Genomic DNA, 19612 nt, shown 5'->3' with positions numbered 1-19612 from the left:
TTCAGATGATCTCTAAATTCAGGTGGGATATATTCAAGATCATATTTTGGCTCTTGTGGACTTGTTTTCATTTTCTTCAGCTTCAATTTGAATTTGCATATGAGCAATTGATGGTCTGTTCCACGGTCTGCCCCTGGCCTTGTTTTGACTGATGATATGGAGCTTTTTCATTGTTTCTTTCCGCAGATGTATTCAATTTGATTTCTATTTATTCCATCTGGCGATATCCATGTGTATATTAGTCTCTTGTGCTGTCTAAAAGGAGCTCTGGTAGCATAGTGGTTATGAATCCGCCTGCAAACCTTAAGGTCAACAGTTCGAAACTACCAGCTGTTCCAAGGGAGAAAGATGAGGCTTTCTGCTCCTGTAAAGATTTACAGCCTCAGAAACCCTGTACAGGGTCGCTATGGGTTGGAAATGACTCCACGGCACATAACCACCACCATGCTGTCTAAAGAAGGTATTCGAAATGAACAAATCTTTGATTTTGCAAAATTCTATCACGTGATCTCTAGCATCGTTTCTGTCATTAAGGCTATATTTTCCAACTACTGATCCTTCATCTTTGCTCCCAACCTTTGTATTCCAATCACCAATAATGAGCAATACATCTTGATTGCATGTTTGATCAATATCAGATTGAAGAAGTTGGTAGAATTCTTCTATTTCATCCTCACTGGCTTTAGTGGTTGGTCTGTAAATTTGAATAATAATGGTGTTAACTGGACTTCCCTGTAGGCACATGAATATTGTCCTATCACAGACAGTGTTGTACCTCATGACTGATATGGATCTGTTCTTTTTGATGATGACTGTAACACCATTTGTCTTCAATTTGTCATTCCCAGCATAGTAAACCATGTGGCACTATATCTAACAGTGTTTCTCTGCTATTCATAAGGTTTTCAGTGACTAAATATTCGGAAGTAGTTTGTCACTCCTTCTTCCTAATCTGTCTTTGTCTGGAAGCTCATCTGAAACCTGTCCACCATGGGTGACCCTGCTGGTATTTAAAATACCAGTGGCATAGCTTCCAGAATCACAGCAACTCACAAGCCACCACAGTACGACAAATTGACAGACGAGTAGTGGCTTGTTGTTGTTAGGTGTCATTAAGTTGATTCTGACTCATAGTGACCCCATGAACAAGAGAAAGAAACACTGGCCAGTCCTGTTCTGTACTCGTAATCATTGCTATGTTTGAGCCAACAATGGGCTTTCTGTAGCCACTGTGTCAATTCATCTTATGGAGGCTCTTCCTCTTTTTTGGTGATCCTCTATCAAGCATGATGCTTTTCTTCATGGACTGATCCCTTCTGATAACATGTCCAAAGTACTTGAGACCAAACCTGTCCATCTGCTTCTAAGAACGTTCTTGCTATGTTGGTGGTGGTATGCCGTGGAGTCGGTTCCAACTCATAGCAACCCTATGTAGGGTTTCCAAGGCTGCAAATATTTACATGAGCAGAAAACCTCATCTTTCTCCTGAAGAACAGCTGGTAGTCTTGAACTGCTGACCTTGAGGCTAAGAGCCCGACTCATAACCACTAAGCTACCAGAGCTCCTTCATTACTTCTCCTATACTTCTTCCAAAAATAGATTTTTTTTCCTTCTAGCAGTTCATTCCATATTCAATATTCTTCACCAGTACCATGATTCCAATTCATCAATGCTCCTTCATCCTTCCTTACTTACAATCCAGCTTTTGCATGCTTTTGAAGCTACTGAAAAATACCATAACTAGGATCAGCTGCACCTTAGTCCTCAAAGTGACATCTTTAATTTTTAATATTTTAAAGAGATCATTTGAAACAGATCATTTGATTTTATGACTGCTACTTCCATACAGTTGGTTGTGGGTCCAAATAGAACGTAATCCTTGACAACTTCTATCTTTTCCCCATTCAGATTTATCATCTGCATATCTCCGGTTGTTAATGAATCTTCCTTCAGTTCTGATGCTGCATTCTTTCCAGAATCTAGCATTTTCCCTGGGACCATCAAGGGAGAAGAGTGGTGGAGTGCAGGACCTTACCCAGAGAAACAGTGATGCCAGAGATGGAGGCAGAGACAGTGATGTAGAGAGATGGAGCAATTGGGGACTCTAGACCCAGAGAGGGAGAGGGGCTGTGTGCTGATGACCGAGGGGCAGGCTTGCAGGGTATATACCCTTTGGTTGTTTGATGATGCATGGAGGGGATTGTAATCATGGCAAAGAAACGACATATGATAGGATGAATGTAAAGCTGATGTTCTCCTGTGTAAACTATCACATAATTCACAATAAAAACTTAAAAAAAAAAAAGAAAGAAAGAATCTTACCATTTAGGATTGTTTGCCTTGCACAAAAATTGAACAAATTCAGCAAAAGGAGTGAATGTATACAAACCCGACACCCACTTTTCCTGATTTTAAATTATGCAGTATCCCCTTGTTCTATTTGAATGACTGCCTCTTGGTCTATGTACAGGTTCCAAATGAAGACAGCTAAGTGGAGTTTCCTTTCTTCGCAATTCTATTCATAATTTGTTATCATCCACATAGTCAATTGCCTTTGCAAACTTGATAAAGCACAGGTAAGCATCTTTCTGGTAACCCCTGCTTTCAGCAGAGATCCATGTGATGTCAGCAATGATATTCCTTAGTTCCATGTCCTCTTATAAATATGACTTGCATTTCTGGCAGCTCCCTGATGTGCTGCTGCAACCATGTCTGAATTATCTTAAAGAAAATTGCCTTGCATGTGATATTAATGGTATTGCTCAGTAATTTCTGCATTCACATGTGAATCACTTGTATTTGGAATAGGCACAAATATAGATCTCTTGCAGTTACTTGGCCAGGTAGTCACCTTCCGATTTCTTGGTAACAATCTAGCACTTCCGGTGTTGCATCTGTTTGTTGAAACATCTCCTATGGCATTCATCAATTCCTGGAGCCTTGTTTTTCTCCTATGCTTTCAGAGCAGCTTGGACGTCTTCCTTCAATACCATTATTTTTGTTATATGCTACCTTCATCATGAAGCTCAAAGACCACAGCCTTTGCTATGGGTTGCATGTTAATGTAAAGAAAACACAAACTTTCACCACTGGACAAATAAACAACATCCATATAAATGGAGAAAACATTGACGTTGTCAAAGACCTCATTTTGCTCGGATCAACCATGAACACTCATGAAAGCAGCAGTTAAGAAATCAAATGACATATTGCATTAGGCAAATATGCTGCACAAGACGTCTTTAAAGTGTTCAAGAGCAAAGATGTCATTTGAGGAATGAAATGCACTTGGCCCAAGCCATGGTATAAAGAGATGTGTGAAGACCGTAGAAGAATTGATGCATTTGAGTGATAGTGTTGGAGAAGAATATTGAAAATACCATGGGCTACCAAAAGAACAAATGATCTGTGTTGGAAGAAGTATAGCCAGAGTGCTCCTTGGAAGCCAGGATGGCCAGACTTCATCTCTCATATTTTGGACTTATTATATGGATGGGTTAGTCACTGGAGAAGGATATCATGTTTGGTAAAGTAGAGGGTTGGACAAAAAGAAGAAGACCCCCAATGAGATGGACTGGCAAGGTGGTGGCAGTGATGGGCTCAGGCACAGCAATGATTGTGAGGTTGGCTGAGGACCGGGCAGTGTTTCATTCTGTGGTGCATAGGGTTGCTATGAGTCGGTACCGACTCCTTGGTACCTAACAGCAACAACACCTTCATCAAATGCTTCCTGAATCGTTCAGTATTTTGCTCTTCAGTAAATGAAAGTCCTGAAAAGTTTACTTCATCCACATCTTTAAGGCTGACGACTTTGAAGAGGCAGCTCTTTCCCAGTCTAATTCTGAGTCTTGTCAAACCTGAGGCTCTACACCAGTACTACACCAGGCACTGTCCTACTGCTACCCATAAGGCCAATTTCTTAAGAAGTAGATCATTGAAACCTGTCTACCATACGTGACCACACAGTAGCATAGCTTCCAACATCACAGCAACATGGAAGCCACATAGTAAACCAAACAAGTGGTGCTCAGTTAGGTTTGGTTGTGTGTGCTGTTGAGTTGGTTTTGACTCATAGCGACCCTGTCTAGGTTTTCTGGGGATAAAAATTTTTATGGGAGCAGAAAACCTCATCTTTCTCTCTCAGAGCCACTGGTAGATTTGAAATGCTGACCTTGTGATAAGCAGCCCAACTTTTATCCACAATTAGGTTTTGTTGCTGTTGTTAGGTGCTGTGGAGTTAGTATGAACTCTTAGTGACCTTATCCACAACAGAACAAAGTACTGCCCAGTCGGTTCTGTGCCAATCATTGCTATGCTTGAGCCCATTGTCGTCACTGTGCCAATCCGTCTTTTTTAAAAAAAAAACACAGGGACTTTATTATTCCCAACCCAGGCAGTTCTTTGGGTCCCTACTTGCTGGCAGTGAGTGGGTTCCGCAGGTCCACAATGACAGAGTCCCCACGCAGGAATATCTTGGCGATGTAGTGGTCCTTTTTGATGGGCTTGGACTTCTTGCCCTTGCCACTCTTCGGGACTTCACTCCACATCTCTGTCACATTCTCCAGCACCATGTGGCAGTGCCTGTCAAAAGCCTTCACATGGCCCAGCAGCTTCTTGTTGTTGCCACAGTTGATGAGCCCTTGGGGTTTGTTCTTGACTGACTGAGTGAGTACGGAGAGGGGACTGGTGTTAAACTCCTCCTCCTGCAGCTCCTCTGGGGTCAGCTCACTCTGGGGCTTGTTGAGGAGGCTCACGGTGCTAGCAGCGTTCCCCTGTGTCAATCCATCTTGTTGGGATCTTCCTCTTTTTAGTTGACCCTCCACTTAACCAAGCATGATGTCTTTCTTCAGGGACTAGTTCCTCCTGATAATATGTCTGAAATATGAGAGATGAAGTCTGGCAATCATGGCGTCTAACGAGCATTCAGGCTATACTTCTTTCAACACAGATTTATTTGTTCTTCTGGCAGTCCATGGTACATTTATATTCTCCTTCAACACCATAACTCAAATGTATCAATCTTCTATGGACTTTTATCCAACTTTCACATCCATATGAGGTTACTGAAAATACCATGGTTTGAGTCAGGCACACCTTAGTCCTCAAACTGACATCTTTGCTCTTCAACACTTTAAAGAGTTCTTGTGCGGGAGATTTGCCTAATGCAATACGCCATTTGATTTCTTGACTGCTGCTTCCATGAGTGTTGATGGTTGATGTGAGCAAAATGGAATTTTTGACAGCTTCATTCTTTTCTCCATTTATCTTGATGTTATTTATTGGTCCAGTGGTGAGGGTTTTCTTTTTCTTAATATTGAGGTGTAATCCATACCAAAAGCTGTGGTCTTTGATCTTTATCAATAAGTGCTTTAAATCCTCTTTGCTTTCAACAAGCAAGGCTGTACCACCTGCATATCACATATTGTTATCAAGTCTTCCTCCAATCCAGCTTCTTGTATTATTTGCTCAACATATAGATTGAATAAGTATGGTGAAAGTAAGGTGCCCACCTTTCCTGATTTTAAACCACTTAGTATTCCATTGCTCTGTTCAAATGACTGTCTCTTGGTCTATGTACAGTGCCTCATGAGCAAAATTAAGTGTTCTGGAATACTCATTCTCTGCAATGTTGTCCATAGCTTGTTGTGATCCACACAATGGAAAGCCTTTGTGTAGTCCATAAAGCACAAGTAAACATTTTTCTGGAATTACCTGCTTTCAGTCAAGATCTACCTGATGACAGCAGTTATATTCCTCTTCACATGTCCTTATCTGTATCCAGTGAACCTCTAGCAGTTCCTTGTCAGTGTACTGCTGCAGCAAATTTTAAATTATCGTTAGCAAAATTTTATTAGCATGTAACATTAGTGTTATTGTCTGATGATTTCTGCATTCCATTGGGTTACCTCTCTTGGGCATGGGCACAAATATGGACCTCTTCCAATCAGTTGGCCAGGTAGCTGTCTTTCAAATTTCTTTGCATAGATGAGTGAGTACATGCAGTGCTGCCTCAGTTTGTTGAAAGATATCAATTTGTTTTCTTTCAATTCCCAGAGCCTTGTTCTTTGCCAATGCCTTCAGTGCACATTGGACTTTTTTTCTTCAGTACTATTGAATCTTGATCATATGCTACCTCTTGAAATGGTTGAACATGGAACATTTCTTTTTGGTACAGCAACTCTGTATTCCTTCTATCTTCTTATTTTTTTAAATGTTTTATTGTGAATAATTATGTGAATTATCAAGTAAGAGGAATGGGAATTCCTTCTGAAGGCTGTCATAAACACATCCCACCGCCTTATGAAGGACAAGTCTGATGAGTCCAAAGGGTGGACCACACAATGCTGGAAAAAATAAGTCTAAGCAAAGAAATTAATGTTTTATTGTGAAAAAGAAGAGCCTCTTCTTTCGAGGCTTTCTGCATCATTCAATATTTTGCCCATCATTCAATATTTTGCCCATGAAATTCTTCTATTGTGAATCATATAATTCACAATTTACATGGGAGAACATTAGCTTTACATACATATGTTTCATTGCCATGGTTACAATCCTTTCCATGCATCATCAAACAACCAAAGGGTACACCACACAAGCCTTCCCCCTGGTCTTCAGCACACAGCCCCTCTTCCTCTCTGGGTCTAGAGTCCCCAGCCATTCCCTCTCTCAACATCATCGTCTCTGCCTCCATCTCTGGCATCACTGCTTCTCTGGGTAGGGTCCTGCACTCCGCTCTTCTCCCTTGATGGTCCCAGGTACCTTCGCTCCTGGACTGCAAAGTCAATCATTCCCCTTGTTTTGCTACAAAATGTCTACCTTTACATTTCCAACCCTCACAGTCAGTCCTGATAGCAATTATTCACTATTGTGCCACATGAGAGCCATCACCATCTCCTTACATCAGCCCCTCCCAGACAGATTGGATACTACTCCGTGGAGATTCTGCCTTCCTCCGTGCTCTTTGGATCTCGTCCATCTTCTTTTGACACTTTCTGCATCATTCAATATTTTGCCCATAAAATCCTTCAATATTTCAAGTCAAGGCTTGAATTTTTTCTTCAGGTCTTCTAGCTTGAGAAATGCTGAATGTGTTCTTCCCTTTTTGTTTTCTAACTCCAGATATTTGCACATTTTGGTATAATATTTGACTTTATCTTCTCAACTGTTCAGCTCTTTTATGTCCTTGTTTCTTTCATTTGTTTTAGCATCTCTACACTGGAGAACAATTTTCAGAGTCTCTTCTGACATCCATTTTGGTCTTTTTCTTCTTTTTTGTTCTTCTTAATAACCTTTAGCTTTCTTCCTTTATAATATTCTTGATGTCATCTCACAACTCTTCTGGTCTTTGGTCATTAGTGTCTAATGATTCAAATCTGTTATTGAGATGATCTCTAAATTCAGGTGGGATATGTCCAAGGTCATATTTTTTGACTCTCATGGACTTATTTTAATTTTCTTCAGCTTCAGCCTGAACTTGCAGATGAGCTCCATAGCCTTCCCATGGCTGATGATGTGGAGTTTTGCCATGATATCTTTCTACAGCTGTGGTCCGTTTAATTTCTGTGTATTCCATTTGGTGAAGCCCATGTGTATAGTCACCTTTATGTTGCTTTAAAAAGATGTTTGCAATGAAGAAGTCATTGGTCTTGCACAATTCTATCATGAGTTCTCAGTATCGTTTCTGTCACTACCAAGGTCAGATTTTCTAAAGACTGATCCTTTCTCTTTGTTTCCAATCTTTGCACACCAATCGTCAATAATTGTCAATATTTCTTGCTTGCATGTTTAATTAATTTCAGTCTGAAGAAGTTGGTAGAATTCTTCAATTTTGCTATCACTAGCTTTAGTGGTTGGTGTGTACCTTTGAATTACAGTATTAACTGGGCTTTCCTGTAGACATGGATATTATCCTATCACAAACAGCATTGAACTTCAGGATAGATCTTGAAATATTCTTTTTCATGATGAATGCAATGTCATTCCTCTACAATTTGTCATTCCTGGCACAGTAAACCATGTGATAGTCAGATTCACAGTGGCCAATGCCTGTCCTTTCAGTTCACCAATGCCCAGGATATCCATGTTTATGTGTTCCACTTCATTTTTTGACAATTTTCAGTTATCCTAGATTAGGTTGTTGTTATTGTGTCATTAAGCTGGTGGGTTTGAACTGGTGACCTTCTGGTTCACAATCCAGTGCTGATTCTACAGTGCCACACCAGGATTAGGCTGTTGTTGTTGTTATTAAGTGCCATCGAGTCGATTCTGACTCAGTGATCCGATATATGGTTTCTGAGGAGCAGTTGGTGGGTTTGAACTGTCAACATTCTGGTTCGCAGTCCAGTGCTGATCCTATAGCACCACATTAGGATTAGGTTGTTGTTGCTGTTGTGAAGTGCCATCTAGTTGGTTCCAACCCATAGTGACCCTGTATAGGGTTTCCAAGGAGCAGCTGGTGAGCTTGAACCACAAACGGCTTTGCAGTCTGGCGCATTAATCCACAGCGCCACACCAGGACTTCTTAGATTAGACTGTTGTTGTTACTGTGCCGTGGAGTCGGTTCCGACTCATAGCGACCCTGTACTGGGTTTTCGAGGCTGTAAATCTTTACGGGAGCAGAAAGCCTCAACTTTCTCCCGCGGAACTGGTAGTTTCAAACTGCTGACTTTGCGGTTCACAGCCCAATTAGTAACCACTATGCTACCAGAGCTCCTTTAGATTAGATTAGATTGCTGTTGTTGGGAAGTGCCGTCGAGTCCATTCCGACCCATAGCGACCCTCTATAGGGTTTCCAAGGAGCAGCTGGTGAGCTTGAACCGCCAACTTTACAGTTCAAACGGATTTACAGTCTGGCGCATTAACCCACAACGCCACAGATTAGAGAGTGTTTATTTGACATTAGTGTTTTTCGTAATGGTAGCTGGCCCTTGTTGCATTGTAAGAAGTACAAGATCCCCTCTGTGTTTACATTTAAACAAGCTGACTCTGCTCCCATCAAGTAAGAGGAATGGGAATTCCTTCTGAATGCCGCCATAAACACACACGACCGCCCTATGAAGGACAAGTCTGGTGAGTCCAAAGGGTGGACCACACAATGCTGGAAAAATAGGTCTACTCAAAGAAATTGCTTAATAGCCAATAATTGATACCTAGAGAATCACTCACAAAAGTTTGTTTAAAACCCTAACTTCTGGTCAGTGATATAGATTCAGTTAACAAAGGAAACTGAACATTTTAGAAATTTATTTTTCAAAAACAATCTCATGGATGCACCAATAAGTCTTTCCATTTAAATGTCATTGCTGTGTCTTTTTAAGAAATAGTTTAAATTCACACCGTTTTGAAATTCATAGCACTTTTTAAAAAATTCATAGCAGTTGCAAAAATTTATATAATGAGCTACCATGTCCTCTTCAATTTAACTTCCTTCAGTGATAACATTTTACATAACTCTGGTAAAATTATCAAAACCAGGCCATTGACAACACTAGTAAACCGCAGACCTATTCATATTTCACCAGTGTTTACATGCACTCATTCATTTTGTTGTTGCAGGTTATTGTTGTTAAGTGCAGTTGAGGCAGTTCAGACTCATAGCCATCCTGTAGAGGGTTTCCAAGAAGCAGTTGGTGGGTTTGAACTGCCACCCTTGTGGTTAGCAGTCTAATGTTTATCCTACAGCACTACAGCAGAACTGTTGTTATTGTATACTTCTTCAGGTGGTGTTGAGTTGGTTCTGACTCCTATCAACCCTGTGTAGGGTTTCCAAGGAGCAGCTGATGAGCTTGAACTGCTGAATTTGTGGTTCAAACTGACCTTGCAGTACCGTGCATTAACCCAGAGTGCCACATAGTTCTATAAAATTTTATCATAGTTTAGATTCTTATAACTACCACTGCTGCTGTGTGTCTTCGAGTCGATTCTGAATCACAGGGACCCTATACAGGGTTTCCAAGACTGTAAATCTTTACCAGAGCAGAAAGCCTTATCTGTCTCCCAGTAACTACCACTACAATCAGATTATTATTTTTTCAAGTAAAATATTTTTATTTTTAATTAGGGACATTTTCAATATGCAGATAAGTGGAGATAGTAATATAATTGTTGTTAAGTGCCGTTGAGTCAATTCCGACCTATAGCGACCCTGTATAGGGTTTCCGAGGAGCAGCTAGTGAGCTTGAACCGCTGACCTTGCAGTTCAAACGGCTTTGCAGTCTGGCGCATTAACCTACAGTGCCACACCAGGACACCAAATAATATAATAGATGTTTCCAATTCTAGATTTGCCAAGTGTTAACATTTTGACACATATTTTTAATTTTTAAAAATTAAAATATTAAAGAGACAGCGTTTTCACCTTGATCCCATTCTATATTCTTGCCTTCCTCCTTAGTCAAGGTTATTTCTTTATGAAGCAAAATTAAGCAAACAAACTTCATTTTGCAATGCCCTCCTTTTCAGGTTATATGTGGATATATCAACATTTCAAGTTTCACTGTAAAAAATCTTTATCAAAGAATTCTAAACAAATGTAGCTATTTATAACAATGAAAGACTTGACAGTAAAAAAACAAAAAAACAAAAACAAAAACGGCTTTCATCTTGTTTATCTTAGTATGCAGTGCACAGTAGATATGCTATAAAACTGTATCGAGCTAATGAATAGATGAATAAATACTTCTCTGAAAAACTTACATCATATCACAACATACGTCAGTGTAAGAAGCTATTTATAAATATTTATCTTCATCAGCTTGACTTTTTTTAGTGGGTTAAACATTTTATTGAACAGTAAGGGCGCTGTGGGAGGGTTTACAAAAAAGCTACAATTTGGAAACTATCATACAAAACAAGGAAATGCTTTTTCATTAAGAAAAATCTTACAATGTATACAACTGTTAGAAGGCTGGGATTCTCATGGTTCCGTCTTGAAGGTGTGCTACAGAGATATAACATTCAGCAACAAAAAGCTGGTTAAAAATAGCTCAAATCCTTGTCCTGAAGTTCTCAAAACTTGACCGAGTATAATATGAACACAGGTTACAGTACACAAACAGAAAAACAGAGGCTCTCTGTCTTCCTCCCCCATCACTTGTACGTCTGCCCCAGAACATCTGCCTCCAAACTCTCCTCTGAGCAGCATCCCCATGATGCTCTTTCCCATTCCCGCCCCTCCCACGCTCTTCATTTCTTTATTAAATTGGCCAACCCAAACCGCCTCTCCACAGGAAAGAGTCCTTTCTCCTTAGAAGGAGGTGGGAAACTAGGATAGACAATCATAGGGCTCTCTTTGGAAGGCTGGGAGAAGAGAAAAGGCTCAGAAGACTTCCATGCTAATTAAAATAATAATCATGATAATAGCTTTATTGAAGTATTATGCACATACTATAAAATGTGTCCTTTTAGAATGTACAGTTCAATGGCTTGTAGTATATTCACAGACCTGTGACTATTTTAGAAAGTTTTCATCACCCTAAAAAGTAGTCCTGTACCCTTTAGCCATTACTTTCCAAACCTCTCCTCCTTCCCCGACTCTGGCAAACAATCTACTTTCTGTCATCATAAATTTGCCTACTCAAGACTTAATATCAATGCAGTCAAATAATATGTGGCCATTTGTGAATGTCTTCCTTTATTTAGCATGTTTTAAAAATTCATCGATGTTAAAATATACATATCAGAACTTCACTTCTCTTTATGACTGAATAATATACCATTGGAGTTCTGGTGTGGTACTGTAAGATAAACACTGGACTGCAAAGTCGGTTTGAACTGCAAGGCCAGCAGTTCAAACCCACCAGTCACCCCTAGGAAACCCTAAGCAGGGTAGTTATGAGTTGGAACCAATTCGATGGCATTTAACAATAACAACAATATGCCATTGTGTATACTATACTTTATCTATTTGATCAGCTGATGAACGTTTGGATTGTTTCCATCTTTTGAGCAATATGAATAATGCTGATATAAACATTCGTGAAGAATTTTTAGTGTGGATCTTCTCATTCTCTTGGGGTATATACCTAGGGTTAGAATTGCTGGGTCCAACATTTTGAGAAACCATGCTAACAAATTTGGTGCTTTTGTCTGTAGCGTGAAAGCTTAGTCCAGTTTCCTTAAGTGTCTTGGACATCTAGTCCCCAAAACTCTGGAGGATAATTCTACTCCAACATACATAGGGTTGCCATGGGTTGGAATGAATTAGATGGCAACTGGTTTTATTTATAAATATTTTTATGCTTTGTACTTAAAATCCACATTCAAACAAGAAAAGAACGCTTTCTTTTAGAAGACTGAAATCTTCTCTCCAGGACTTAATGCCTGTGTAAGGTTTTGTCTGGTATCAGAGACATTTACTTCTGTATCATGAGATTTTAGTAAGACTCATTGGATAGTCTTATTAAAACAAAAATCAGTGCTGTGTGGAAGCCCACTGTTACGTAAATATGACTGGGGTGCTAGTATTTTGAAGATACCATCCTTAAGCTTACTATATTTCAGAACAAAGTATGTTCCTACCTTGGTAATACAGAAAAAAAACATGTGAGCAGGTAAGGAGAGAATTCCTTCAGACGAGAACAGAAAGCACAGGAAGCCCTTAGATCTTTACAACAAAGCTTCAGATTAAAAGACTCCACTCTCTTCCCATAGCAAGCCTGTGAGATGATATCTTTGTATTCCTCCAAGGAGAAAACCCTGTCATACACCAAGTGTGGAAGCACCTGGCTCACATTTAACTCCTCCAAGATTTTTTCCTTTAATTGGTCAGGATTTCTGAGAGCCATTTATTCCTCTTCTCATTTTCTTTCTACGTTGTGTCACAGAAATAAAACCAAGATGTGGCCCTGAGGTCAAACATCTTGGCGTGGGCAGAGTTGAGAAGATGTCTCTCTCCTGGATCTGGTCCTTCTGCAGCCTCAGTGGACAATACCCACACCACCGGGCTATCTGGAGGCAAACTCACACCGCCGTCTTTGGAGAGATGGAAGGCCAGGATTAAACCCCGGAGCAGCCAAGTGCTGACTCTCTTGTCCTAAGAGGATTTCCAACATTAACTAATCCTGTATAGCAGTTAATGTCAAAAGATGAAAAGATACAGTGCAGCTAACTCCTGTTAAAAATCCTTCCTTTCATCCCTAAATAATACTTTCTCAAGGTTTCTTACTTCCTACACTCCAAATACATTAGAAAATAAAGTGTTCACATCTATTTTAAGTGGTCTACTTGCATCAGAGCCTCATTGGCAGCTGTGCCCAATAGGATTCACCAGCCCTGAGTAGTTTGGGATTTTGTTGCTGTTGGCTGGCAACAATTCCATGCACAATGAAACAAAATGCTGCTTACCCTGCACCATCCTCATGATGTGTTGCTGATCAGACCTTCCTAGTCTGTCTTAGTCTGGAAGCTCTGCTGACAGCTGGGTGGTGGTTGTGTGTGGGAGTGCATTAGCTGGGAACCAAACTGGATCTCCTGACTGAAAAGTGAGAATTCTATCACTAAATCACCACAGTCTCTCAATTTGGGATTACACATCACATTACAGCAAATACAGAAGATAAAGGAAAGGAAAGGAATCAGAACCAGTTGTCACATAAATGGGTTCTTGGTTTTATTAAATGGACTTCTGATGCGGCGCTGTGGGTTAATGCGCTGGGCTGCAAAGTTCATTTGATCAGCAAGGTCGGCGGTTCAGGCTCATTAGTCGCTCCTCAGAAATCCTGTACAGGGTCGCTATGGCTGGGACACAACTTGATGGTTCTTAACAGCAACAGCAGCACTTTTATTAAACTGAGTGCTATTTCTTAGTAGCATGGTTCTGTTCTTTTCAGAAATTTCAGCACTTAATGAAATGTAAAGAAACTTAAGGATCATTTAGTTAATTGATTAGATCAGCAAAATGACCCCCTCTTCTCTGATCAGACACTGGAATGAAACTGGATGAGGACCAGGGATTATTGCTGTGAAGAGGAGGCCTCTATGCCAAAAGTGATGCCTCCCTTCAGGCCAGCCTTTCATTTGCACCATCTGGAACCTCCCAGCTCTCAGGAGGATGCCGAGAACTCCCTTGTGTAGTCCACAGGTTCTCTGCCCACGAAAGTGCTCTGCCCTATTCCTCTTCCTCTGTAGTGGTGGTGTGCTGTGGAGTCGATTCTGACTCATATATAGCAACCCTGTATAGGATTCCCAAGGATGTGAATCTTTACGGGAGCAGAAAGCCTCATCTTTCTTCCACGGAACGGCTGGTAGTTTTGAACTGCTGACCTCAATGTAGCCACTACGCTACCAGAGCTCCTTTCTTCCTCTGTAGTTGTTGTTGTTAGGTGCCATCCAGTCAGTACCGATTCATAGCGACCTTATGCACAGCAGAACGAAACACTGCCAGATCCTGGGCCAACCTCACTACCGTTGCCATGCTTGAGTCCATCGATGCAGCCACTTGGCCAATCCATGTCGCTGGGTGTCTTCCTCTTTTTCTCTGACTGGCAACTTAGTCCTCCCATCTACACTGCTCGGTCAGCTTATGAAATATCACCCTAAAATCAGTGTGCAGGTAAAGAGGAATAATTTAAAAGAACCCAAATGTTCCAATTTCTTACTTTCTTTACAGTTAGGACATTGATGAAAAGCTCTGTGGCTCTGATAATATTCTTGCCATTTCAGTTTGTATAAACAGCTAGATCTTCTTTTACTGTGGCATCTGCATTGCAGATTTACTTTTCAGGAAGATAAAATAAAACACAGTTGGGTGGTTTAGTGATAATCATAGGAAGAGATTTGAGAGATTTGTTCTGGCTTTGCTTTTGACCTTGCATGTGACCTTAGAAAGTAATTTCATGTCACCATACTTCATTAAAACTACAAACCAGGGTTGGGCTGTGACCATATTGTAAAACACTTCAGGGTACAAGAATGGGGTCAGAGGCAGTCACCCGGAAAGAGTCCCACATGAAAACTTCTCAGGGAAATAGTGCCACCTTGTGGTAGTTTATACTGTCACAGGCCATTTTTATTCTAAGTTTATTTGGGTGCCCACTTTGTGCTGGGTACTGTGATATAAAGTAATAGTGACTATGACAAATAACATCTTAAACCTGGGAAACATGTGCAGATAGAATAGTAAAAAAAAAAATCAAGTAGACAAATAGGATAATTACAAATTCGGTGTTACAGCTGATAAAAAATGCTGAGAGAATGGAGCAGAGAGGTGGCATGTAATCTAAAATAGGATGCAAAGAAGCAGGCATGAGAGTGTATGGAAGATATTGCCAAGCATGGATCTCAGGGTGTGTAAAGTCCCAGTGGCAAGAAGGAGTGGGATGTATTTTTGGATGTAAGGGCTCCGTGCCTAGCGCACGGGGTAGAGGCAGGTTAGTGAGCTCAAGCTTGCTGGAATGCCAGGTCCTAATAAGGAAGTCCGATTTTGTTCCATTTTCAGTAGAAGTCTCCTTAAGGATTTACCCAGGAGAATGAACGATGTGATCTGATAAATGTTTTAAGGGGCCCACTTTTGGGTTGTTAGCCTGTTACCATTTTCTTTATCATTTGTTCTCTCTTCATCTACCTAATCTTTTTCTGAATCATTTGGATGTAAGTTAAACATATCATAACTTTGTACCACTAAACTTTCAGTATATATTTATTAAGGAGATTTATTTTGTTGCATATCCACAGAGTAATTATCAACTACATAAATTCATACTTACACATTGTTTGAAAGTAAAATACCAATCACATTTTAATGTTGTAGCTTGATTTAATGAAGTCTTTATATTTTACCAATTTTGGGTCAGGCATTACGTTTTGTTGTCATGATACTTTGTTGTTGTTCAGTGTCACTGAATCTGTTCTAACTCATAACGACCCTGTGTATGGTTTCTGAGGAGCCGCTTGAGAGTTTAAACCGCCGACCTTGCAGTTAGCAGTCTGGTGCTTATCCTACGGCACCACACCGACTCCATTTAGCATCCTTTAATTGAGAACATTTCTACAGCCACCTGTGTTTTTTTAACAACTTTATTGATCTATATACTTCACACGCTATAAAATTTACTCACTTAAAGTGTACGGTTTTTATTGCAAACATGTTTGGTACATTTTCACATATTGAAAGTTACGTGCAGTCATCACCAAGGTCAATTTTAGAGCATTTTCACAATTTCAAAAAAGAAACTCCCTTTCTTTTCACTTCCACCCCTATTCTAGTCCTCTACTTGCTCCTCACCTCCAATCTGAAACAGTCACTAAACCATTTTATGTCTCTACAGATTTACCTTTTTTGTAGTTTTCATATACCAGTAGTTCTGATTTATAATGAGGTTCCATTTCAATGATGCCATTGTAAGTTAGTTCTGATGCAAGTAAAATACCTCTTCTTTATTTTTTTAAGTTTGTTATTGCTTTTTATTTTCAGGATCTTTATAAATCTGATCATTGAATAACATCAGCAAATTATGCACTGCAACATTATATGGAGTACATATGATTAGATGTAAAAAAAAAAAAAAAAAAGCAAAACCACACAAATAATAGATGGTTGTAAGTGCTGTTTATAGTAACAATATGGCCTAAAAGAAGGAACCTTAATTGAGAACCCAGAAGTAAATTCATTCACACACAGTCAGTAGATATTTGACAAAGGGCCAAAACACATTAAATGGGTAAGAGATAGTCTCTTCAACAAATGGTGCTGGAAAACTGGAAATCCATTTGCAAAAGAATGAAACAACACTCATATTTCACACCATATACAAAAACAAACTCAACAAGGATTAAAGACCTAAATGGAAAACCTAAAACTATGACGATCATCAATGAAAAAATCAGGACAAACTTAGGGGCTGTCATACATGGCATAAACAAACTGTCAAACATTAGTAAAAGTGCACAAACAGTAGAAGACAAAATAGATGACTAGAACCTTCTAAAAATTAGATACTTATGTGCATCAAAATATTTCACCAAAAGAGTAAAAATGGTACCCAAAGACTGGGAAAAACATTTTTGCAGACAAAGGACTAATCTCTAAAAGTTATGGGAAACTACAATACCTCAAACTCCAAGAGGAAGATCAACAAACCAATTTAAAAATTGCACAGGACATGAACTGACACTTCACCAAGGAAGACATTCAGGCAACCAACAAACATATGAAGAAATGTTCCTGATCATTAGCCATTGTTGTTGTTAAGTGCCGTTGAGTCAGTCCTGACCCATAGCGGCCCTGTATAGGGTTTCAAGGAGCAGCTAGTGAGTTTGAACTTAAGTTCAAACTGACTTTGAAGTTCAGGGCATTAACCCGCAGCACCACACCAGGACTCCTCTTTAGCTATTGGTATGGTGGTGGTAGTGTGCCGTGGAGTCGGTTCCGACTCATAGTGACCTTGCATAGGGTTTACGAGTTTGTAAATCTTTACAGAAGCAGAAAGCCTCAACTTTCTCCTGCGGAATGGCTGGTAGTTTCGAAGTGCTGACCTTGAGGTTAGTAGCCTGACTCATAACCACTACACTACTAGAGCTTCTTTCATTAACCATTGTTGTTGTTGTTAAGTGCCGTCGAGTCAGTTCTGACCCATAGCGACACTGAACAGGGTTTCCGAGGCTGTAAATCTTTACGGGAGCAGAAAGCCTCATCTTTCTTCTGCGGAGCAGCTGGTAGTTTTAAAGTGCTGACCTTGTGGTTCGCAGCCAGATTCATAACCACTATGCTACCAGAGCTCCTTCATTAACCATTAGAGAAATGCAAATCAAAACAACAATGAGATGTCATTTCACACCAGCATTAATAGCAAAGTTTGAAAAAACAGAAAACAAAAAGTGCTGGTGAGGGTGTTGTGAGACTGGGACTGTCAATTGGTTAAACCACTCTGGTGAACAGTCTGGTGTTTCCTCAGAAAGTTGCAAATAGAAATACCTTGTTGTTGTTGTTGTTAAGTGCCGTCGAGTCGGTTCCGACCCATAGTGACCCTGTATAGGGTTTCCGAGGAGTGACTGACCCCGCAATCCCTCTACTTGGTATATGACCATAATATGGTCATATTTCACAAGAAATATGACCCAGGACACGAGTAGATATATGCACATCACAGCACTATTCACAATAGCAAAAAGTTGGAGTGTCCATCAGTGGAAGCATCCATCCATGGAAGAATGGATAAACTTGGTACATACATACAATGTAATACTATGCAACATTGAAGGGCAAGGACGACTCTTTAAAACACTTCATAACATGGATGAACCTGGAGGACATTATGCGGAGTGAAATTAATCACAAAAGGACAAATATTGCTTGAATGGCACTATTGTGAAAACTCAAGAAAAGGTTTTCAAGCTAAAAGAAATATTCTTTGATGGTTACCAGGGGTGGAAGTGAAGGGAGAGTAATTCACTGACTAGAGGTATTGTTGTTGTTAAGTGCTGTGGAGTCGGTTCAGACTCACAGCGACCCTGTATAGGGTTTCAAGGAGCCACTGGTCATTTTAAATTACTGACCTTGTGGTTCAAACTGATCTTGCGGTAAAGTGCTTATCCTGCAGTGATTTTAAAAATAAAAATAAATAGATCTCTGGTAGTGTAGTGGGTTATGTGTTCAGTTGCTAACCGCGTAACTGCAAAGTTAGCAGTCTCTCCTTGGGAGAAAGATGAGGCTTTCTGCTCCCATCAAGATTTACAGACTCGGAAACCTTATGTGGGGTGGCTATGGGTTGGAATCGACTCCATGGCACACCCCCACCTCTAACAGGAATCATAAGATACGTGATCTTTTGTAACTGACTTCTTTCCTTTAGCATAATGTTTCCAAGGCTCATTCATGTTCTAACATGTATCCATACTCCATTCTTTTGTGTTGACAAATAATATTCCACTGCATGGCTATCCCACATTTTGTTCATTCATCAGATGGACATTTGGGTTGTTTCTACCCTTTGACTACTAGGAATAATGTTGCTATAAGTATTCATGTACAAGTTTTTGAGTGAATATAATGTTTTCCTTTCAGTTGGATTGGAATTGCTGGGTCATATAGTGGCACTGTGGGATCAGCACTGAACTGAGAACCACAAGGTCTGCAGTTGAAACCCACCAGTTGCTCCTCGGAAACCCTGTATAGGGTGGCTGTGAGTCAGAATGGATTCGACAACACTTAACAAAAACAACAGAAATATAGTAAATATATTAAGTATGGTTAATCACTTGAGGAACTCTAATTAATTACAACTTTAAACTGTTGTTTATTAATACAGCTGCATCATTTTACATTCAAATCAATAGTATATTGGGTTCCAATTTCTCCACACCCTTGCCTTCACTTACTATTATCTGAGTTGTTTATTCTATCCAAGATGGTGAGACTTTGTCTCGTATACTTCGGACATGTCAGGAGAAGGATATCATGCAAGGTAAAGTGGAAGGTGGATGAAAAAGAGGAAGACCTCCAAAGATATAGAATGGCACCATGGTGGCAGCAATGAGCTCAGGCTTAACAACATTGTGAGGTTGTCGCAGGACTGGGCAGTGTTTCATTCTCTTGTGCATAAGATTGCTATGAGTTGGAAGTGACTTAACGGCACCTGACAACAAGCAGAAGTAGGTGTGAAAAGATAGCTCATGT

At 40.0% G+C, this 19612-nt stretch overlaps 1 protein-coding gene across 1 annotated transcript; it reads right to left on the bottom strand.

Annotated features, from left to right (window-relative positions):
- Positions 1 to 4409: 4409 nt before the first annotated feature.
- On the bottom strand, positions 4410 to 16337 carry LOC102812866 (small nuclear ribonucleoprotein Sm D2-like). The gene is made up of 2 exons (XM_006874532.1): positions 16272 to 16337; positions 4410 to 4772 (listed from the first exon to the last, which is right to left on the bottom strand). Exons 1-2 carry the CDS (start codon positions 16335 to 16337, stop codon positions 4410 to 4412), a joined length of 429 nt encoding a protein of 142 aa, XP_006874594.1.
- Positions 16338 to 19612: the final 3275 nt, after the last annotated feature.

Source organism: Chrysochloris asiatica, unplaced genomic scaffold (genome assembly GCF_000296735.1).
Source record: "Chrysochloris asiatica unplaced genomic scaffold, ChrAsi1.0 scaffold00282, whole genome shotgun sequence".
In the NCBI taxonomy this organism is placed as follows: domain Eukaryota; kingdom Metazoa; phylum Chordata; class Mammalia; order Afrosoricida; family Chrysochloridae; genus Chrysochloris; species Chrysochloris asiatica.
This window is presented reverse-complemented; position numbering and strand designations above follow the sequence as displayed.